We start from the raw sequence: 22,400 nt of genomic DNA, 5'->3' as shown, positions 1-22,400 counted from the left end.
TGCTGGTTAGGAAGAAAAATAAAAGAAAAACCAACTTTTGTTTCTAAGCTAGAAACACACGAGACCTAGATACAAAGACAAAAGCCTGAATAGATCTTACTTGAAACAAAGTAATTCAATAAGATAGGCAGAGAATAATTGGCATCCAAGCAACTTGAATCTGATGCATTAAATTATGATCGCCTTCTAGCAAAAGAAACAATGATGGCCAACCTACCTCATCTCAGTGAAGAAAACAGGCATTACCAGATATATCTATCTTCCCATCTGGTTAATACCAAATTTGCTGCTGAGTACGACGTGACTTGAAGGCTGAGACAGTGAAAGTCTTGCCATGTGGCAGTCAAAGTTTACGAAGCGAAGCATCACAAAGTGATATCCGAGATTCACACGAAGAGAAAGCAGAAAGTTCTACGATACAACAGCACTCATATTGCAGTGACATTCAACAAGAGTCGTCCAATGGGAAAAATAAAAGAATAATAAACTTCTGCTCTACTTCCTGCATCTAAGAAAGCCAGTATAAAAGAGTTTTTAAGAAACTAAAAGAGAAACCTTGCATTGCATGCAATTCGTTTCATGACATGCATGCTGCTCTAGAAGACAAGCTCAACGATGAGCAGCAATCGTAAAAGTTTTTGAGTCAAGAAGGCAGAATTACAAAATGGCCTGACAGGAAGAAGAGGAAAGTAGCAAAACTCCTATCCACCACTTCAGAAAGGGAAGAAACCAAAACATCAGTATTCCCCAGAGACTTTAGAATCAGAGAACTTTGCTCATTATGTTTGTCATAATGTCATTAGCTATTATAATTCGAATTAGATGGGGCAAAGAAAAGTCTATGCACACATGCCTGTTGGAAGGAAAACAATATCAAATCAGACATATTGCGTGATAACAAAAAATTTACCTATTTGCAGGAGATAAGCATATGGTTTCATCTCCACTTAACAGTGTGCACAACTGATATTAAATCTACTCATAAGAATTAATAGGTTCAAAGACTAAAGGAGCTCCATGAATTAACAGAGAAATATATAAAAGAAGCAACACATCAAAAAGTGAAATCAAGGAGAAACATGAAGAAAAAAGCTACAAACTCCAACAAGACCAACATACCAGGTGAAAATTACAGATCACACAGACATCCAGCACCAGCTATTCATCGAAAAGTAACAGCTGAATATCTTCATCACACCACTCAGCTGCAACTTGGGTTCCAACCAGGATCATTTTGGTACAGACAAAAGAAAAGGCCTACCGCAGCTCACAACATGCTATCTGTTCTAGCAGGCAACCTCCTAAAGAAGTTAAGTGGCACCGATGGAAGCTTGTGGCGGAATCTTGGGTGTCTCAACACATACAAACCAGTCAGTAAGGCCACAACACGGAACGGCGTAACATAAAGCACAATGGCAGCAATCAGACAGAAGGTCACAAACAAGGCAGTTGCTCTTGGGTCTCTCCAGCTCAACAGGGATTGCAACCTCTCCCCTTGTGTCGCCAGGTCACCAACCACAGTTTGTACTCTCCCTGCTACACTCCTTAACCGGTCATACCTCATCCTCACCATATCAGGTGGGCGAGATGTAGGAAAAGTATCAAATTCTTCATCTAGCTCATCAGGATGGGCAGATTCTGCATGTGAAAGTCGGGTGTCCATGTGAGGAGGCTGCCTGGGCCTCCAACGGAAGTACCAGACACCGATCAAAAACAGGTAGAGGAAAATCGTCGGCAGTATCAATTCTGGGTACAGCACCAATATCACAAAGAGAACGTGTATAAGTATTGTAGTCAAAGGGTTCCTCCAACTGCAAACCTGATCAAACCATTTTCCAACTGCAATCAAAGGGCTGAAGACACCCATGATCCTGAAAAAGTTAGCCTTGCTCTTCCGCATGCTCCACATGTGAGAATCCACATCCAACATATACTCCACGACCTCCTTTCTCAAAGGTGGCTCTGCGCGGCTTAACCTCATTGATACTATCTGAGTGGCCTGATGCCTCAAGTTATCAAGCTGAACAACAGACAATGGGTAAAGGTAGTGCATCTTTGGGAGTAATGGCTGTGAATACATGTGCAACATATTTATCAAAGAGGAGCATGTAAAGCGGACAGCCAGCTGAACTTCTCCCATCTTCTTCACCCCAGAAGGAAGCAACACAATGAGAGGGTAAGAGTGGGTGTAAACCCGATCAGTTTCAAGTGTAGAAAGACGGATCCTCACCTTACCAATTCTGGTATCCCTCGTACCAGCTGCCTTCTCCCCTCCTTGCAAGTGACAGTTATCAAATACACCAATTGTAATAACCGTACACGGGTCATATACCTCCCAGGTGTATTGTTCATTCCACTTCGGAGTAAAGCTATCTATAATAGTCCTCGTACGGACCCATTTTTGTCCATATTTAGCAACACAGTAAGCATCCGTAGTCCCACGACCATCCTTAGTCTTCATAGGCAACAACCCCTGAGCATTCAAGATGCCCAGTTCCAAAACTCCAATGCTTGGCTTCCACAACTGTTTTGCCGTTGGCCTCAGATCACTGCTATAGTGGGTCGACTCATCCAAAACATGGTATCCACCATCCAAACAAATCCTCAGATGAATCCGACTAGAGAACTTCATCTCCTTCTTCTTCTGTTCACCCTCCACAATCACATGCTTCTCGAGATTATACCACCTGCTATTGACAGGCTTGTAGTCCAGCCTCCTGTCCACATTCTGCAGGGGAATGACAGTCTTCCCCAATACCTCATCCTTGTTGGGTGCCACCCGATCTTCAACACTCAGAACCAAGTGCTCCTCAAATGGTTCAGCTGCTACAAACATCAAATCCTCATTCCACATAGGATTAATGGTCCTGCTCTGAGATATCCTAGTTCTGAGAGCTTGATTTCCAAGCATAACTTTAACAAAGACTTCAGGGAACCTGCTCTTATCGCTAGGCAGCAAGTCCTGCGCTTCAATAACATTTACCCTGACATACCAAAGCTTAGGCGTGAGATATACCTTCGACCTGATACTTGCAAGGCCGTCACTTGGAACAGTTGCAGCATCTGAATGCCAAGCTTCTGGAAATGCTTCATCTGCTTGAGTGCCCATCCAAACTGCTAACATCAGTTCTCCCTTCACCTTGTCCCCCTTCCGGTCTTCCAACCTATACCATTGCGGAGCCAATGGACTATCTGGTGGAACTCGCTTTGGAATCTCATTTAGATCAAATGATACCCGACCGATGATATCATCCTTCACAGAATCCTTGTCTTTGACAATGACTTCCACTGAGGAAGCTTGTATCCGCTCTTTTGAGAAGGCAAAAACTTGGTTCCATTCAGGATTTGTTTTCTTCTCAAAATAGCGAGTTGTGCCCTTGTAGTTCCCCAGCTTCACCTCAACATAAGGATCACAGCTTCCAGTTACATCCTTGGCCGGCAGGTCTCTAGCCTTCACGACACGGACATAGAGATACTGCATCTGCTCCACGAGGTCATAAGTGGTGGTGAGCTTGTCGCCGGCAACTCCACCACCACCAAGGTGGGGAGAGGTCTCCTTTAAGGAGTACTCCTGGGGATGAAGGGGTCTCTGCATCTTCTAAGACTATCGACACTTGAAAGGAAAGGAAAAGACACAACTCCAATTCAAATGATCGGAGAAGCAAAAGAGCACTATTTCAAGTCTCAGAGGTGTAAGAAATTCTGAAAAGGTTCACAAAAATCTGAACTTTCTTGAAATCGAGAGAAAAACCTCAACAGAACCCTCAATAATCCGAGATAGTGATCAAAACAGAGTGAACTGCAAACTTAAGCCCAAGATCTCCGCAGGAGAAAACAAAAAGGAAGATAGAAAAGAAATCCAGCACTCTGAGTGCGAAAGGAGGGGAACGGTAGAGATCTGAGAGTACCAGACTCGATCGCGCCAAAAAAAATTCAGCAAAGAAAAACGAAAGCCCCAAGTTATAAGGCAAAGACGCTAGAACACCACGTCGAAGAGGTAAAAACGTAATACATTTCCTCCAAAACCCATCACCAAGCAACGGAACGAGCGCGATACCCTGAAATCAAAACACGATCAGCTCCGTGAGCAACGATTACAAAACCCTAAATAGCTAAAACAAAAGCATCAGGAAAACATAACAAGGAAATATCTCGTTTTTCCAACAAACATATAAATCCAAGCTACACTTTGTCTTCTCGCAATGAAAGAGCGGGAAGAAAAGCAAAAAAAAAAAAAAACAACAAGAAGAAGAAACCGCACGACCATTTCAGAAAGATTCCAACTTTATTCATCGAAGAAACTTTAGATCTCAGTCGAAATTCAGCTCTGAACCCTAGCCATCAAAAATGCCCGTTTTCTTGAAAATAAGCAAAGATAAACAAAAAGCATTCTCTGCTCTAGTAATTAACAAGAAAAATTTGAAAGAAAAAAAAATAAATAAAAGCCGCACACACTTCCACAGAATGCAAACCCTATCCACAGAAAAGAATCAAAGATCTCAAACGGATATTCAAAAGAAAGGCAAAAGGAGAGACGGAACGAAAAGAAAGGAAGAGTCAAGAAAGCAGCCAGTTTATGCAAAGAGAATCCGAACCTCGACGTATCGATCGGCACCGAAGAGGAGGGCGCCAGAGAGTGCCCTCAGAAACCCAAGCCCGGTGGTTCTCAAGGGTTCTCCAATGGAAAATCGCCGATTTTTTTCGGATGCTCAAGGAAGGAAAAAGGGAAACAGTAATGGAGGAGAGCAGACAGTGTCGCAGCGGCGAGCGAGTTCCAGAGCCCGAAAACCCCAACTTTTCTACTCCCTCTTTTCTTTTTAGTGTCTCCTTTTCGTGTTTGTATCCTTTTAGAGGGAACCCGAGGCGTTCGTAGGCTCGTGTGGGACCGTTACGGTCAAGTCTCACGTGCGATGGCCTCCGTCTTCTCGATATCCGAGATATCGAGCGTTAATATATCTTCTCTTCTTCTCGTCTCGACGCGGCGGAATATTGGCCGTACAGATGGTGGTTTGGTGGGGATCATGTGATGGGGAGTCCGACCTTTCGGTGGTCCACTGTTGGGCGGTCATGATTTACTCTTCAGGTGTGCGCCGGATGACGACGTGAAGTCGGAGATCCTGTCACGGAATTATTCACATCATTATCCGGTGTGCGGTCAGCCTGTCACCCTCCGGTGTCCGGATCTCCGGATGGGTGTCACGATGGTGACTTCAAGTGATCCGGTGGGCCCTAATCAGAACAAGGGGTGTTACAAGCACCGGCATCCAACGCGATGTAGGCGATTAATTGACGAAAAAAGCGTGCAATGATATGGTTACGGTCTCATTAATTAAATTACAAATATCTACAATAGACCATCTTTGCATCAACTTTTTGATAATAGTTAATAAATGATGCCATTTGCTTTTTGTTTCTGTAGCCTGTAGGCAGTCTAATATGGAGCATATAGTGTGAAAGAGGTGATAGAGAAGGCTGGTAGTACCTATTTGAGCCACCACAAGAGATTTTTTTTTCTTTCTGAAATGTAGTTGGCTTCAAGTAATACTATTTTAACAGCATTATGTTTCTAAAACCTACCTACTTGCATTTCTTTTACAAAATATTTAATTTTTTGGAATATTGTAGATAATAAATTTTGTTTAAATGATAGATATTTCAATAATGCTCGTAAAATAAGTCAGAAGGCTATGTCAGGTCATAAATTTTAAATTGATAATAGAGTAAACTTCTCTTAAATTAAGAAAAGCCATTGCAAAGCTATCATCAGCCCAATTAAATCTAAATGAAGCAGTGAGAACTTAGCGAGATCTAATAATTGAGATCCAGCCCAAATATAGTGTATTGGGCTCAAAACTAAACAAATTTCCAATTGAACTCGGATCTACTTAAAGTCCAATTCAGCCCAGCTAAATGCAGATACAAACCATCAGCAGAACACTCTAAAATTTTGTGATTAGACCATCTTAGATTAGATTTAGCCAGAGGCAGCCATATTAACCGGACCGGTTCAATCCCCAATGGGATAAAGCTTCCTCTGACCGTGCCCGAAAAGACGGCAGGGGTCTCGAAGGTTCTGAACCACCGCGACGGGGTGCGGATCGCCGAGATATCGCAGAGATCATCCTGGCGCCAGCTTGCTATATCTCGGCGTCGTGTGTGCAGCCGACCTTTCCGTTGAGCGATCCAGCTGTATTTTTTAATTTTTTAAAGAAAAAGTATACCTTTTGGCGGACGGGATTGTCGTACGGGATTAGTCGTACGGCGAGCTTCACATGAGCCTGCCTCGAATTGGATTTGTTCCCGTTTGCTGGTTAAATTCCGGGTCGTTCTTCCGGACCGATGGTGTGATCATCACAGCATCGGTCTGTCTGTACCGTTCGGTCGATCCAGGCCGTTGGTATGCTGGAGTTCGACAGGTTTATACGTACACCTTCGGATGGGATGAACGCGAACAATCTTGCGGCAGAGGTTGCGAAAGACACGCCCGCCAGGCCCTTCGTTATTTCGTGCCGGGGGCTGGCGATGGGGTTTGCATGCGGATGCCAGCACTGCAGCCTCTTCATCTCCGTCCTGGCCTCAACTGCTGATGTGTACCAATGATTTGGTGCGGACATGAGTACCAAGTCAGCTATCACTCGAGCCTACGATCGCTACAAAGTCGAGCAAATTCAGTAGATTCAGCCAGTTCAGCCAGCTTGATTTTATTTAAGATTGATTTTATATTATGGATTTATTTACGTATTATCGTTTTAGAACTTTATGAAATTAGTTTTTTTTATAGAAATTTTTTTTGTTATTTTGTTACTCTATATATCTGAGTCCGTACATTGTTTAGGATTATGATATGATGAATAAAAAAATGGTTCTCTTCCTTCAAGCTCTCGCATGTGAACCCTGAGCGGGGCTAGGTGTGAAGCCTAGTTTTCTTTCTCTTCTCTTCTTCTTCTCTTTCTTCCTCTTTTTCTTATTGTCCTGCATCATGATTCCAGCAAGCGTTCGAGCTAAGTATTTTATTATTTAAGTTTAATAATAATGAAGTTAGGTTAAATTCGAGCAGCTTGTGAAATATTTGGACTCATCTGTACCTCTAACTTTAATTGTTTCTATCTTATTTAAAATCAATCACCTGCACTTATTTCTTAAATTTAATATATATATATATATAAAATTAATAGTATTATATTTTTATTTATAATATATATTATTAATTTAATATTTTAAAATATAATATTAGTTTGTTTTTTTGTTTTAGCTATATTTTATTTTAAATTATGACTAAGGCTCGAATTCGAGCTCGAACATGAGTTCAAGTATGACTTAGTTGATATTCGAGTCGGTCTCAATTATTATTTTTTTTAATCGAGTTGAGTTCGAGCTTGGATATTAAGATTCGATCGATTTTGAATTGAATTTTGACTCGAGTCGAGCTCAAGTAACTAAGAACTATGGGCAACGGTGACTCTCTCCATGAGCAAAACAAATAGTGTTGTAGCGGAGACGATCTCACAAATCTTGTTGCGTGGTGTTACGTCAGGTTTAGCATACCATTACTGCTGATAGGCAGCACTAGGAGCCACTGTTTGAAAATAAATCCAAAAGGCTTTTTTGAGATTCTTATTATTTACAAGGGTTGTTCATGAACGATGCAATCACTTGTGGCAATAAAACAATGGAAATATCAGTAGTTCCTTGTATCCGAGCATCTATCAGTAACCATCTATCTGTAGTTTCTTGTATGCAAGTATCTATCAGCAACTATCCATCTGTAGTTCCTTGTATGCAAGCATCTGACCATTGTAATATTAGATCAATTTCAATCAGAAGTACTGCAAGATCAGAAGGAAACCATCAAAAATTTCCACACATGACTAATCGGCTCCTTGCATGTTTTGCTCAAATTATTAGTCAATAAGATCCATAGCAAGATTTGCAAAAAGATTTTTATTTTATTACGTTATACAAGCTAAGTAGTCGTCTGAATGAATATTTAAGGAAACTAGAATTAATTTATAATCATATGATTATTTTGAGCTCTATTACCTTAGTCCTGTGGCGGAGTAAGTATCGGTGTAAGTTTGAATTGGTTAATGAACATTGTAATGAATGAACCTATTAGCATTATACTAATTAGGTTATTGCTATCTGTAGTAAAATCCTAGGACATAAAGGTTCCTACCGCACGTACCCATTGAGAAGCCAGATATCAAGGAGGATAGGCGCTCGTGTTTTCTTCTTTCACAGGATACTGCTACAACGGTTATCAATAGCTTCTCAGAGTTCTCAAGGTACGCCTCAATTTTTCTAGTTTATTTTTATGAGTTTTATGTTCTAATCTTTTGCATGATGTCCTCGAAAAATTCCATAATTTAACTATCTACGAGTTAAATAAAAAAACCTAGACCAGATTAAATAGAAATACAGCACATCAACCAAGTTAACTCAAATGCCCATCCGACACGGAAACGGGGAAAGTTCAGCCCATTCATTACCTCAAAACGAAACAGCCGACATGCTATGAGGAAAAGCGAAGAATCGGTTAAACTACAACAGTTCTCGCGTGAGATCGAATCAAAGAGTAGGAGAAGAAAACAAAACAAAAGAAAGAAAAAGAGAGGAAAAAAAGGAAAAGAAAACTGAACGAGGATCCGCTGATATTTTCCTCGAAGAACTCAAATTTCTCGATCTTCTGTTATATATCGCTTATATTCGTACCCATACTTGCCTATCACAAACGTTTCCACGGAAGGAATCAAAGAGAGAAATCTTAGAAAAACTGGCAATCAATAAAAAATAATACCGTCTCAAGCATAAAAAAGTCCGTCGAATTTTACCCCCGTTTTTTTTCTTAAATTCTTCCTTTAATTTTAAGTCCTCTCCTTTCTTGTATCTTGAATCTGATGTAATCTGAGGAGAATTGTGGATCTCAATGAAAAAATATCCTTCAGAGCCGGCATGAGGGCTGTAGCCTGTAGTTACTACATTTGTTAATCATAGGCAAGAATTAAAATACATGTTAAATTTCAGCTTCCTAATAGCCAGCTGCAGATTAAAAATGTTGTGATACGATTTTGGATTTAAATTGTGGATTTAACAACACATAACCGGGTTAACTACTCAGATTGCAACCATAAATTTCGAGAAATTTCAAGTTGAAACATGGTGCACGGAGCAGCAGTGATTGCTGAAATGGAACTCATCTTCCTCGTATCATGACATATGAGCAACTCAACCAGAGCTACCGCCAAGCTTGTACCAGGGGTACCGGTCATAAGATTGATGCAATACTGGATACAATGGGGCCAGGTAAGCAATGCACGCTATGAATGTACAATCAAAGACACATTTACGTGAAACAGAGTAACAAAAATGTGCATTTCCCCCGTTTTTCTTTTTCTTTTCTTCTTCTGGATCCACACAATTGTATGTTTGTAACTGAAACAACTTAGTCCCAAGATTATGTGCACTTAAATCAGTATGTCATTACATCAAGTGGCCGTCTCTAATTTAAAATCAGCAACCCAAATCATCAAGTACCAACTACAGCCATCGCTCTTTGCTTGAGAGTCTGATCCAGAATACTGTGGTCAAAGCTTCCAGCTACTCTGAATCTCTTCCAAAACACAAGCTGATTCTTTTACAGTGAAATGGAAACATTGTTTGACATTTTATTTTATTTTATTTTATTTTTGGAGTTTAGCATGAATTACAGAAAAAAAATGAAACAGCATGTAAATGAAAAAAAATGATTGCCTAAGGAATGAGTCTGAAAACAAAGACAGGACTATGGAAGTCAATGAAATCATGTGTGCCTTCAAGCGAGCTTAAATAGACAGCTTCTCGAGGCTCCTCACTTGCTCCACTTTGTGTGGCATACTCTAGTGCCATCTCGTAATCCACCTGATTGTGTGGACCAAAAAACTCAAGTCAATATGATTCATCACACTGTCCTTAGGAACAGAAGAGAAAAGATGCCAACAAGATGAGATTGTCTGGGAAAGTGAGTTGCAACATCTATAACATTGGATGTAAACTAGGATAGACATTGTGGACTATAAACTGGATCCATTAGTATATCATTTTTATCACCATATCAGAGAGTAAACCTCAACAAATAAGTTAGGCTAATGACCTGTTCAACGTGTTGGGATAAGATTTCCCTAAAAGTCATCTCTGTTATATCCTGAGATGCTACTTTTCTGAGGAGCTCTCCATCCTCTCCATCATAACGCGGCCGCTTTGGTTCATAATTTCGTGCCATTTCTTCCAGAACCTCCATGACAGCCCTTGAAGCATCAGGAACATACCTGTGACCAGACGTTATCAGGGGCTTTCTAGCCAATTAAAAAGAGAGCATATTTTATAACAGGCCACAGAGTTGGGCATTGGTATAAATGCAGAATTATCATGTAGGTTACTTCAGCAACAAAAGTAGATCACAGCAAGAAGCTTAATGACCTGACAAAACAGGTAGGCTCATAATTACAGCAAGGGGAACCAGCAGCCAGTGACTTTGAGGATTCATAAGTCCTTACTCTTTACAGAACTAAGCAGAACAGCAGGTGATGTATGAACTGAGATAACATAAACTCTCAAATGATACAACTTAAAAAGAAAAACAAGAAGCTAAAAACAATTTGGAAGAGACACTCCAACCCATCACTTAAACATGTTTCCCACATCACTCTCACCATCTTCAGATCAATAATAAGCTAAATTCTTAGTCAAGATAAACTGAAGATATGTAAGATTGAATGTATTATAGAAATCTGGCTTCCTAGAGTATTGCTAAAGCGAAACAATAGACTTCAAACTTGGTTTTGGAAGTTAACAGTATCATTTTAATCTGTAAAGACTATCAAATGGGACAGATGACAAATGCCGAGGGAAAACAAGTTTTCCTCCAGTTGATCAAAAATATACTAGTATCAGAAGCTGTGTAATAAAAAATCTTCATTATAATCTTTAAATGATGTTTATATTGTTAAAATTTCGCAAGCTTTAGCAGTAAAGTTACCTGAATAAGTTCCTCTTCCTCTCCTGCCGTTCACGGGCCTGAAGTTTCTTCACTATCTTAGACTTTAGTTGAAGACAACACTGCTTAATAGCTGACTGCAAACAATGCATGAAGTCATGCAGATCAGCTCAAATTATTCCACCTGACGCTACCTACCACATCACAGAGAATCTACAATACCTTGACAGCAGAGGAAATTTCAGCGATATCATCTCCAATATATTCCTTCCCAGTTCCTTTGAAGGGTATTTTTGTGCTCACTATACTTATGAACACACCAATTTTATCTTGCATCTGATTCATCTTGTAACTGCTCCAACTGATATTAAAAAAAATCTATATTGTAACAAGAAAAAAAGTAGAATTATGTGATTTTAAAGGAAATAAGAATATTGTGAACTCACTTGATCCTTTTTAAAGCAGTTCTTGTGATGACATCAGCACCTTGTTCAAAAAGAAGAGGTATACGGTTTGCAAAACGGAATATATTTAGGCCCTGTGGCAAATATGATATAGTATCTTTGTCAATTAACAATAAAATAAATCAGTGACAGACAATGTCAAAAATGTTTGGTGGGACAGTACAAGGGAATGCAACTGTATTGCCCAGAGACTGCTTCAGAATGACATATTCAAGTGCTGTAAGAAAACAAGAATATACATGCATGTCTTGGTACTTTAGGAACTTAATATGCTACAACAAGCATCATCTTACGTACGCACTTTAAAGCATTTTAACTGCTACAACATTCTGAACAAATAACTAACTCTATAACTTATTCTACAACTGAGAAATTATGCCTGCAACATAATTTTATGCAGGAGGGAAGAAAAATATAGAGATGTCACATTCCTCACAAGCATTCTGCATATTCTTCTAAAGATGGTATGTTGTACCAATCCATACTAGCACACACATATCAGGCAACCGTACCATACTGCTAATAAATAGGTACTTGACATTGGAGGGCATACCAAGTATAGGTACGTCATATTGACAACGTCATATTGACAACCGAACCAGACATACCGACACTCAACCAAGATGGTATCGGTATGGGATCCGGTACCAAGATTGCAAACTTTGTCCTAAACTAATTCAGAGACCAATAAAATACTGAAGAAACAGCACGTCAGTCATTCATGCACATACTGACAGATGCTATCTATGGACACATGAAACTACATGCAGAAAGCAAATATTTACACATATAGCCTCACAACTAATAGAAGTGTCTGAAAGTAAAGCTTCTGAATTTGCATGAATGTATAAAATAAGCCCATGCACGTGTTGTGACATGTATAGATGAACACACACCTATCCAGCGGGGTCCGTTGGGTGTAGAAAAGGATGCATACCCACCTGCAAAGCAGGGAGGGGAGTATTTCAGGTGGGGGTATAGAAAGCAGGGGAGAGACTAGGCATGCACCAGGGTGCAAGTTTCACTTCCCGTGTTACAATCCATTGCCTGTGAGAAACACAGACATATGCCATCAGGGTCTGTTGGTAGGAAAGGATGCATGTCCACCTGCCAAGCAGGGAGGGGAGTATTTTAGGTGTGGGTATAGAAAGCAGGTCAGAGAATGGGTAAGCACCAGGTTGTGCGTTTCGCCACCTGTGTTACAATCCACAGCCTTTTAAGGAAGACATACACCTATACCAGCATGGTTGGTTTAGTAAAGGATGCATGCCCACCTGCCAAGCAGGGAGGGGAATATTTCAGGTGTGGGTATCCCAGGTGAGGGACTGGGCATGCATCAGGTTGTTTCACTGCCTGGCTTACAATCCACCATACAGAAAAAAAACCTACAAACTTTTGTAGTGGCCTTCCTAAGAATTGCTAATTGCCATTCTATCAAAGCTCCATACTAAAGTTAACAAACTCTAAAAGAACAGAGTAGATAAGCAATTTGAATAGAACATAATTACCCATTGAATGATCATCGTAAAGCTATGACAGATAAAGAAATATAGAAATAATAGGCTATTAGAGCCTACATATGGCTCCATTCATATACAAAGAAATTCTTACTTGTTTAACATCTTTACCGCCCAGGCTAATTCCAGCTTCAACTATGAATGGATGGCCTTCAAAAACCTGAGGGCTAATTTACACGATCAATCATAGAAAAAGAGAAAAAAAGCAGTCATCAGGAAACCCCATACTTTACACCCACAACATTCAATCTAAACTAACAATTTAAGCTTAAATAAAATAAAATGTTACAACTTGCAATTTTGAAGAGATATATAATAACTTAATAAGCATAATGCAATTTTAAAGACACTTTGACTGTGCATATACTATAAGACTGGATGCTCAATTGCATATAAGATATTGAAAGTAACATACAGCTCCTCTACTAATCAGAATTTCAACCTGCTTGCATAAGTGGCAACCATGTCTGGTTTTAGCTCCTTAATAATTCCCAAACGGAGATTGTATTCCCCTGCAGGACTAAGACACTGTAGATGTAGCAAGTTCATACAGCGATCAGTTAAAAACACCAAATAGAAAAAGAAAGGGAATAGAATAAAACTAGTGATTAGATTATGAAAGCCAAAAATATGGTACCCACATCTCCACTAGGATCATCAAATTTTGCTTGACGAAATAACTGATGAATACGGACTATTTGTTGAGATGTGAGACTTTTCACAGGCATTTTAGGGCTAAAATCTGGGCCCATCTCCCCTGAAAAACAAGTTAACAGAAGTTATATACAACGAATGGTAGTTTTAATTAGCAGCATCATATTGGTCATCCTGAAGATTATTTAAAATTCTAGGTGGTAACAGATGCTATCCGAAAACACAAGCATGATTTTTCATACACTGTTATTCAAATGAGCTGACACAGATTCATCAAGATATGCAGGCAAATGATTTATGCTACGATGCTACAATGTTGCAGAAACTCGTAACTTCAGAAAATTCTTGCCCTTTTTTCCTTTGGAGACTCGGTACCTCCTATCATGTACTGAATGCGCAGAAGGCACATGAAAAAAATGAATTAAATATATCCAAGGCAACAGTCTTCCTTAAATATATTCCATAACCATAAACAATATTCCATAACTTTCATGACCACAAATATAAAGACAATACCCTCAATTTGCGTTCATAAAATGCAACAAACAAGATGAACTCCCACATGAATTCCAGAATGAATAATGGGTCCACAACGTTATCCTTTTTTTTATAGAAATTGTTTCCAACAATTTTTTGCAACAGCTTCAACTAACAGTTGCAAGTTTTTCAGAAAAAATGGTAATATTAATTTGCAATGTGGAATAAAAGATAAACTTCATAATTAAATCCTGACCAATTAGACGTTCAGCATATGATTTGCTTATATTCACAAATTCATGTTGCAGAAATTGCTGAAGATTTTGCTTTGAAGTTTCTGCAATAAGACGCTTGATGAGTAGTAGATCAACAGCAGAAGGATGGTGCTTTGTTTCAAGAGGAACTGGAGGCATCCCATCCGTCCTCCGTGCAAATCTTATGGTCATATTTTTGCTGTGCAACCAAACAAATTAAGCATAATTAGTTGAGCTAATGAGAAAACAAGTTCAGCCACATAAACATTTGAAATGGACTTACTCTGCCAGGTCTGAAATGAATCTAAAGAGAAACTGGGCGTAAGGGGTAATCACAGCCATTTGGCGCATATAGTGAAGTATCTTTGACTACAATCAAAACAAAAGAATGCATCATTACCAGCTATATTGCCAGGATCTAGATGTACTTAGTCCTTTAAGGAAAAAAATGCTTTAATCCATTGTCTATTACAACCGTCTACAATGTGGTAGGTATAAAGCTCTTAAATTAATATGACCAAGCAGGCACCACTCACACGATAGGTAGTCCAGTTACCCTCAATAATAACTTGAATTTCTGCTCCATGCCACCGATCCTTCTTTTCCCTTTTTTCATGTAAGTGGACATGAGGAATGTTCCTAAGTAGAAGGCAATATAATGTCGGTCAAGCAGAGCTGTAGAATTTTGAAATGGATGATTATGTATAACTAATAACTTGTAGAAGAAGCAAGGAAATCATTTTCCCCAAATTTTAGTGCCTACCGATGAATATCGATATCCAGTCGACAAAATGATGTATAATTTTGCCCCCTCATTGCTGATGCAATCTCAATAGGAAGGCCAGTGCTCATCTTGGACCAAATTAATGCCTGCATTATTCCAAGATAGGTAAGACTTCCAGCTATGCTATAGATATAACGGCACACATGAGAGAGATAGAAAGAAAATGTTCAAGCACATAGTATACAATTTGATTGGATGTGAATTGCAACACATTAAGAGAACAGCAGTTCCCAACTTGGTATAGTTGCATAAAAATAACTTGCAAGGCTATGCACTTTTTTCTTCAAAAAATTCATTGTTTGAATTGGCTGATATAGTGGCACTTGTATTGGCAATAAGTTAAAAAGGACTTTGTAATACTTAATGTAATAATGGATCTTTTATAGCACATGAAGAACCGGACTAGAGCAAGAGTCATGGTTTAAGATAAAAGACATAACATGCACTTCCATCCGATCAGCCTTCATTTTATTTAGGCTAATTCAAATATCCATCCATAAAGGGATAACAATATGCCCCAAAAGAAGATCTCCATTCATGATTAACTATTGTCAGATACAGGGTAGGCAGAACCGTCCCGAACCAGACAGTTCCAGTCATACCGAGCCATCCCGGCAGTGGACCAGGACGCTTCCCGCAACAAATATGAAACCCGTTGCCGGAAGGGAAGGAGAAGGAAAGAAAGGATAAGAGAGAGCGAGTGGGGAAGGAAGGGAGAGGGAGAGGGAGAGAGAAAAGGAGGGTGGCGGAGGGCCGTCGGAGGCCGGCGCCCGGGCAGGAGGTGGAGGCCGCGGCCAGGTCTCTTGTTTCGTTCGAAACAAAGGTCCGACCGCTTTTTAATTTCATGATTTTTAAGTGAAGTTGGCCGCTTTTTAAATCGTTTCCCAGTTTTATTTAAAAAACCGCAAAATTAAAAAGCGGCCGGACCTTGTTTCGTTAAAATTAAAAAGCGGTCGGACTCCTGTTTCAAACGAAACAGAAAATCCGGCCACAGCCTCCGCCTCCTGCCTGAGAGCTGGCCTCCGCCACCCTCCTTTTCTCTCCCTCCCTCTCTTTCCCTTCTCTCTCTCTCTCTCTCTCTCTCTCTCTTCCTCTCTCCCATTCACCCTCTCCCCCATCTCCTCTACTATGTCGATATAGATCCGATATGACACGACGTGGGCCCGTACCGACCCATGCCGCCAGGCAACTGGTCCGGTGCCCGGAACCGGCACAGCAGACTATGGTCAGATATAACTCCTATGTTTTTCTCCATGCTGAAGCTGAACATCAGATTAGTTTGGGAAAATAAAGGAAAAACAAAATCAACAGTGGTGAGATACAAAAGATTTACCATCTTGGCACCAAGTCCAAATTTCCCACGAGTTTGTTTTAACCCATATTTTGTACCAGATAGAACTGCATGAGACCCAAATAAGAGACCATCAGCAGTAACTAAGTCAACAACTAGCTCTAAATTCTTCATGTTTGTACACATAATTTACAAAAGACTCATATCAATGTCTAAGATAATTCTAGAGTCAGCGACAAATGGATGACATCAGACCTCGTCCAAACATGTTTGGGATGTCATCATGCGGCATTCCTCTTCCATTGTCCTACATTAAGAAAAAATCATCAAAGCATTTCTAACTATGATCTTTCAACTTGTTAACACAGCCAGAAAAATTAACAGAATGAATATATCAAAACCAAACTAAATTATGCTTGAGAATTATAAATTGAAAATAGAAGTAAACATGCACCATTTCTTCCATCATATAAATCTAGTGGAGTTGCAAAAAGCACCTTGCAGGTTACTCTGAAGAATGATGCTTCACCTCTTCCTTTTAGTCCCCTCACAACTGAAGGCTCTTTCACCTTCTTCCCAAGGGCAGCATTCTTAGCTTGAATCTCCTGAAAGCGGGCTTCTTTGGCAAGTCGTTTCTACAAGGACATAAAGTGCAAAAAAAAAAAAAAATACAAAAAAAATAAAGATCAATAATAACAAACTCTAAATCAATTGTTCATGAGCAGGCTAAGAAATACCATAGCAAGAAAACACACTTTCCACACTTCCTGTAATTCTTAACTAAGTATACAGTAAATTTGACACACCTCCCGTGCCTTGGCAGACTCAAAATCATCATACAATTCTTCATCAACACGCTCACGATCAGCAAGGCCAATCATCGTATTGAACTTGCTCTTATTAATCTCTTCTCTGTCACACCAAAGGCAAACGAATGTATGATCCAAGGCAGATAAGCTACCTACTGCTGGGCCTGAGAAATACTGGTACATCTATATTTAATATATTACATTGTTATTTCAATGTCGGGGAGCTCAGAGATTGACTCTGCCGAATCAAGAGAATTTTCAACAAGCTCTCTCACTGTCGTATATAATGATTTCCCAGGCTGCATTTACAAAGAAAAAGGTTTCATTATAAATTTCTATTCTCTGAGTTCCAAGACACGCATAAGGAAATAATTTTATATAATTTTTAGTTTTCGTTTTGGTGAGATTATATAGTTCGCAGTTGAAATCAGTAAATAACTGCAATGGAAGTAGCTTACATTGTCGAATCCAGCAATGTTTTTATTCTCGGCGAAGAATTCCGCGGGGGATTCTGCGATGAAACACACCCAAAACCTTAAAAAGTCAACAAGAGATCGAAGATAAGAGAGATGAGCAAGCGATTCCCAGGGTAGGGGAGAGATCTTACTCTGCGTCAGAAGACTCTCTTTTGCCTTCTGAGGTGTCTTAGATTTGCCTCTCTTCGCCTTCTTCGGCACCTCCAGGCTCTCGCTGCTGCCGTTGGCTTCCATGGAGACTTCGACGGAGATCGCTCGGAGAAGGAATTCGAAGTGAGGAGATGATTTCAGGCGCGAACCCACTGGCCCGCGTTGATCGAAGTAGGAGCTTCGTCCGCGGAGATCGGGAGGGATGGGTGGAGAGCCTCCGCCATTAGAGCTGTAGCGGTCGGTTAGGGCTTTGCTTCTGTGGAGGGAAACTAAAAGGGTGGCGGGCGGGGTGGTACGATTACCGCCAAGCTCCGCGTGCTCACTGCTCCAGTACCAACGAACCACAGCACACAACCGGTCGAAGTTTTTTCTACTGTTGAACCGGTGCTAGAACACACAAAAACCTAGCAAATCACATTATAAGAATGCTTATATCTCTCCTATTAATATCTATTTTCTTATAATATTTTTGTCGCTTTATCTTATTTTTTAAAAATTTTATAAATTATATGCGTAATAGATGTGCACCACTATTATCCATTCTTTAGGGGTGTAGCCTGAAAAAACACTATCAACATTTTTTCTAAATTATAATTACTGTTTAGATTATAATTTAATAATTAATTTGATTTTGCCGTTCAAAATATAAAAAGTATCCTTAGAATATTGTAGATACTATCATACTTGATTATATTGTCACATTATTTTTAAATATTTACTATTTAGAAACTTACAAGATTTTTATTCAATCTTCTGTCTGATATTAATTTATTTAATGGATTGTCAATTTTGAATTCATACTAAGTCAATTATATTTTGTGATATATCATGTTTATTTGCCATATCCAACCATCTGAATAATATATATAAGGAAAAAAAGCAAGAAAGTAGTTATTCTCACAAACCGGACGTGGAGACATCGGTTCAAGTCCGGCCCATCCGCTGGGCCGGTCCGGTCCGTTGTCGCAGGCTGACATCACTGGGGCTAAAGGGAAAACCTCACCGGGGGGGAACTTTTAAAACAAAACCCCGCACTCCTTTCTTCATTCCGACCGCTTGTAGGATAACGTTTTCCTTCTCTCCAAACCTTAATCCTTCTCTCCAAACCTTAATCCCTCTCTCCTCCATTGAAGAAATGGCGGCCATCTCGTCGCTTTTAACTCCCATTCTCTACCAGAACCCTATGGACTCCATGAAAATCTCCAAGTCACCGGCTTGGCTCGCCATTGGGGCTTCTCCTCGGAGCTCTCGAGCATTCGGTTCCTCCATCTCCTTCTCTAACCCTAGAAGGAAAACTCTATGGATCTCGGCCGTAGCATCGGAAGCGACCGCCACGGCCCAAGAGCCGGAGGTGGCGCGGAGGCTCTACGTGGGGAACATCCCGAGGACTGTGGACAACGAAGAGCTGACCAAAATCTTTGGAGAACATGGCTCTGTAGAGAAGGCTGAGGTATTATCTCTTTTCTTCTTCTGCGTTTCTTTGTTTTTATGTCCAAAATTGAATCTTGGATGCTTGAATTGATGAAGAGGGCCTAGGAAAAGAGAGATAAGGGTTACTTGAGTAATTGAAATTAAGAAAGGAGTTGCCTTTGTCTAGAATTTAACAATAAAGGTATGCATTTCTACAACGAAGACCATTGCTCGGCAGATTAAATTTATACCGAGGATTGAAGAACAATATGTTGGAGAAGAATGCAAATGTCTTCTTCATGAGCGCAAACTTATGATCAACGAGAGAACGGAGAGAGGCTTCCACTCTCACTGCTAAATGTTTATCAGTGTTTCAAAAGATCCTTTCGCCGGGTTCTCAAATAAGAAAGTTGATATAATATTTTCATGGTTTATCAAAAACTCAAACTCGGTAGCACTAAATTTGACTCTTCTATTATATATTTTGGCACTTTGTTCATATTGAAGTCGTCAACTACATAAAATTTCCATGTCAGGAAGAATCAATGGTTGGTTTGTTAACATATTTTGTAGAAACATATTTATGTTTGATCTTGTCTTCAGCCATTTTCCTATTCATGGTTCTACTTATGTTGATTATATTTTTTTACTACCAATGGAAAATCAAAATAAAAAAAAGCTTGACTTCCTGTAATTGAATGTTTTTAAAATTTATTGTTGACAAATTCATCTTTTTAAAATTTCTATTTAAAATGACTCTTATCCATTACTACCCTTCTCATGTTGTTCTTTGTTTTGATCTTAGCACTTGCCATCTTGATTAAGATGGTTTAATCATGATCAAGGAAGGTCAAAAAGAGGAGGAAAAGACATAAGGAGAAGGAAGGAGTTGAAAAGACTTGTGTTGATAGAAAATGTACTCTTTGGCTAGAAATTGGAATATGTCATAATTACAGAAAACAAGGGTCATCACCTAGAAATCTTGCAGCCTTGCAGGCATAATATCCTTCTAAAAGTAGAAACTGTTACGATCATGAGTATAATTTGCTACCAAGCTTTGTTGCAAATTCATCTATCAAGTAGGACTGTCTTCCTGACCACAGGCTTGTTAGTCACCATGGTATTTAGTTACCCTTGTAGGTAGGTTCTACTAGGACTTGCATGAAATTGCACCGTGTTTTTTTTATTGCTTTAAAATTTTATAATCTATGTGTGTGTAGTGCTCTGTGGAAGCTTATGTTGTTGTCTGCAAGATTTATGCAAGTGCATGGCGATTCTTGCACCATTCTGCTTAAATTCGGCTGATAATTAATGACAGAAAGAGTGGGCAACTTGCTCCATGAAAGCTCATGAAGATAATTTCCAGCAATATGCACTGCATTCATTTGTGATATGTATATGTTTTGTGTATTTACAGGTTATGTATGATAAATACTCTGGTAGGAGTCGGCGCTTTGCATTTGTTACTATGAGCACAGTGGAAGATGCCAATGCTGCTATCGAGAAACTTAATGACGCCGTAAGTTGCACTTCATGTATTTCTGATTAAAAATCCAATACATATATATATCTTGGTTGTGGGCATATGGCAAGAAGTTCGAGACTTATATTCAGGAATCATGCGCTTATGAATATACATGTCATTGATCATACCAATAATCGTTATGTGTCAACAGGAAATTGGAGGTCGAAAAATCAAAGTAAATATAACAGAGAAACCACTGCCAACTGTGGATTTGTCCCCTCTCCAGGCCGAAGAATCGAAATTTATTGACAGCCCACACAAGGTTTATGTTGGTAATCTTGCAAAGACAGTGACCTCTGAGGTACTTAATAAATTCTTCTCTGAGAAGGGAAAGGTTCTTAGTGCAAAAGTATCTAGAGTGCCTGGAACTTCAAAAGCTAGTGGCTTCGGCTTTGTTACATTTTCGTCTGATGAGGATGTAGAGGCTGCTATTTCGTCATTCAATAATGCTGTAAGCATGCTGCCTTTTTCTAAGAGTACAAACAAATAAACTGCTTTTTATTTTTGCATATCTCTTTGCTAACCCTAGAATTCATTAGCATTTTGTTTCGCATGCTAAAATAACATACAATGCAACTGCTTGCTTATTTTGCTAATAAACAAGAAGAGAAATCCATTACCTGATCATTTGATCCTACAATGCTGACTACATCTAGAGCCTGGTGAGTATAGTCCAGTTGAGGTAAAAGGCTGTGTCTGCCTTCCATACCTTTCACCATTTGATAGGTTGGTTCCCTCCCTTGACAAACTTCCTCTAATCACTGTTGTCAGAACTTAGTAATCCATATTATTCGTCTTCAATACTATGAACCTTTCTCCTCCTTAAGGAGAGATACATGACCTTTGTCTGTGTTCATGGAGCATTCTTGTTTGCTGTACTGTACCCTGATCGGTAAACTTGTTAAAGCATTTCTTGGCCAACCAATTGTAAGGTGAATCTAATGTGACCTAGTGAACTCTGTCAGCCAGGTTGTGATTCCACTCACCAGTCCTTTCAAATAGGAGCCTTGCAAGCTCAGATCCAGCTTGTTCTTCTGTGAATCTCTGATAGCATGTTTGTTCTTCCAACGTGTGCTCGCTGGTTCATTTCACTTGCACCTCATATTTGCTGTAAATTTAGAAATGACTTGAATCTGTGCCAACACAAGCATCATGTATCACTAGCTTAGGTGTATTTTAATACTTTTATTGCGTTCAGGTTTTGGAAGGGCAGAAGATTCGGGTCAACAGAGCTTAGCTATGCTAGTCAAGCACTTGGGGCCCCTGAAAAGGCTGTATGTTTTGTATAGCGACAAAGGTTTTCTTATTGCAAAAATATTTTGAAAAGAGTTGAGTACTTGAGTTATAATCAAAATAACTCTTAGTTTGATGTCACTGATTTTGGTTACAGATCTTATCTTTTCTGTATTTACATGTGATATGCATGTCAACTTTGACAATTTTTGAAACACGTCAACTCTGAGAATTAACTAATTAGAACTCAAGCCTTCTCATATATGTAGATCCCAGGAAATGTTCTTGGCAAATCAAGCAACTAGGGCACAGCCGCAAGTGGAAATAGATTTTTGCTTTGGGTTTTTTTCTGGCATTATCATCTTGTTTGGGGTCCAGTGACAC

General features: G+C 39.5%; 3 protein-coding genes across 4 annotated transcripts; 1 reads left to right on the top strand and 2 right to left on the bottom strand.

Annotated features, from left to right (window-relative positions):
* Positions 1-994: 994 nt before the first annotated feature.
* LOC103702299 (FT-interacting protein 7-like) lies at positions 995-4,822 on the bottom strand. The gene is made up of 2 exons (XM_008784663.5): positions 4,596-4,822; positions 995-4,058 (listed from the first exon to the last, which is right to left on the bottom strand). The coding sequence occupies exon 2, from the start codon at positions 3,593-3,595 to the stop codon at positions 1,268-1,270; it is 2,328 nt and encodes a 775-aa protein (XP_008782885.2). The 5' UTR covers positions 3,596-4,058; positions 4,596-4,822; the 3' UTR covers positions 995-1,267.
* Positions 4,823-9,640: 4,818 nt separating this feature from the next.
* TOP6B (topoisomerase 6 subunit B) lies at positions 9,641-18,123 on the bottom strand. 2 transcript variants are annotated; one of them, XM_008784662.6, is made up of 19 exons: positions 17,830-18,123; positions 17,681-17,733; positions 17,424-17,521; positions 17,220-17,325; positions 16,911-17,048; positions 16,669-16,720; positions 16,456-16,520; positions 15,102-15,208; positions 14,875-14,977; positions 14,622-14,707; positions 14,341-14,537; positions 13,595-13,710; positions 13,396-13,481; positions 13,048-13,120; positions 11,419-11,510; positions 11,195-11,333; positions 11,015-11,109; positions 10,130-10,304; positions 9,641-9,897 (listed from the first exon to the last, which is right to left on the bottom strand). In XM_008784662.6, exons 1-19 carry the CDS (start codon positions 17,930-17,932, stop codon positions 9,751-9,753), a joined length of 2,031 nt encoding a protein of 676 aa, XP_008782884.2. In that variant the 5' UTR covers positions 17,933-18,123; the 3' UTR covers positions 9,641-9,750. The 2 variants fall into 2 exon arrangements, with proteins under 2 accessions (XP_008782884.2, XP_088563635.1); XM_088707509.2 differs by lacking the exons at positions 16,456-16,520; positions 16,669-16,720 and having other exon boundaries at positions 17,830-18,086.
* A 775-nt stretch (positions 18,124-18,898) lies between these two features.
* Positions 18,899-22,157, top strand: PSRP2 (RNA-binding (RRM/RBD/RNP motifs) family protein). Its single transcript, XM_008784661.5, has 4 exons — positions 18,899-19,298; positions 20,676-20,777; positions 20,935-21,234; positions 21,982-22,157. Exons 1-4 carry the CDS (start codon positions 18,984-18,986, stop codon positions 22,018-22,020), a joined length of 756 nt encoding a protein of 251 aa, XP_008782883.3. The 5' UTR covers positions 18,899-18,983; the 3' UTR covers positions 22,021-22,157.
* The last annotated feature ends 243 nt before the right edge of the window (positions 22,158-22,400 follow it).

The sequence above is a fragment of the Phoenix dactylifera genome, chromosome 11 (assembly GCF_051530095.1).
Source record: "Phoenix dactylifera cultivar Ajwa chromosome 11, Ajwa_hap1_PhDact_Kaust_v1.1, whole genome shotgun sequence".
Lineage (NCBI taxonomy): Eukaryota > Viridiplantae > Streptophyta > Magnoliopsida > Arecales > Arecaceae > Phoenix > Phoenix dactylifera.
The sequence above is the reverse complement of the archived record's forward strand: the minus strand, read 5'-3'. Positions and strand labels throughout refer to the sequence as shown.

Coding starts and splice junctions, on each gene's coding strand:
- LOC103702299 (XM_008784663.5), bottom strand. CDS start 3,595: ATGCAGAGACCCCTTCATCCCCAGGAGTACTCCTTAAAGGAGACCTCT.
- TOP6B (XM_008784662.6), bottom strand. CDS start 17,932: ATGGAAGCCAACGGCAGCAGCGAGAGCCTGGAGGTGCCGAAGAAGGCG. Junction 11,334..11,418: donor ACTGCTTTAAAAAGGATCAA/GTGAGTTCACAA, acceptor TTTTAATATCAG/TTGGAGCAGTTACAAGATGA. Junction 10,305..11,014: donor AGGAAGAGGAACTTATTCAG/GTAACTTTACTG, acceptor GTCTGGTCACAG/GTATGTTCCTGATGCTTCAA.
- PSRP2 (XM_008784661.5), top strand. CDS start 18,984: ATGGCGGCCATCTCGTCGCTTTTAACTCCCATTCTCTACCAGAACCCT. Junction 19,299..20,675: donor GCTCTGTAGAGAAGGCTGAG/GTATTATCTCTT, acceptor GTGTATTTACAG/GTTATGTATGATAAATACTC. Junction 20,778..20,934: donor TCGAGAAACTTAATGACGCC/GTAAGTTGCACT, acceptor ATGTGTCAACAG/GAAATTGGAGGTCGAAAAAT.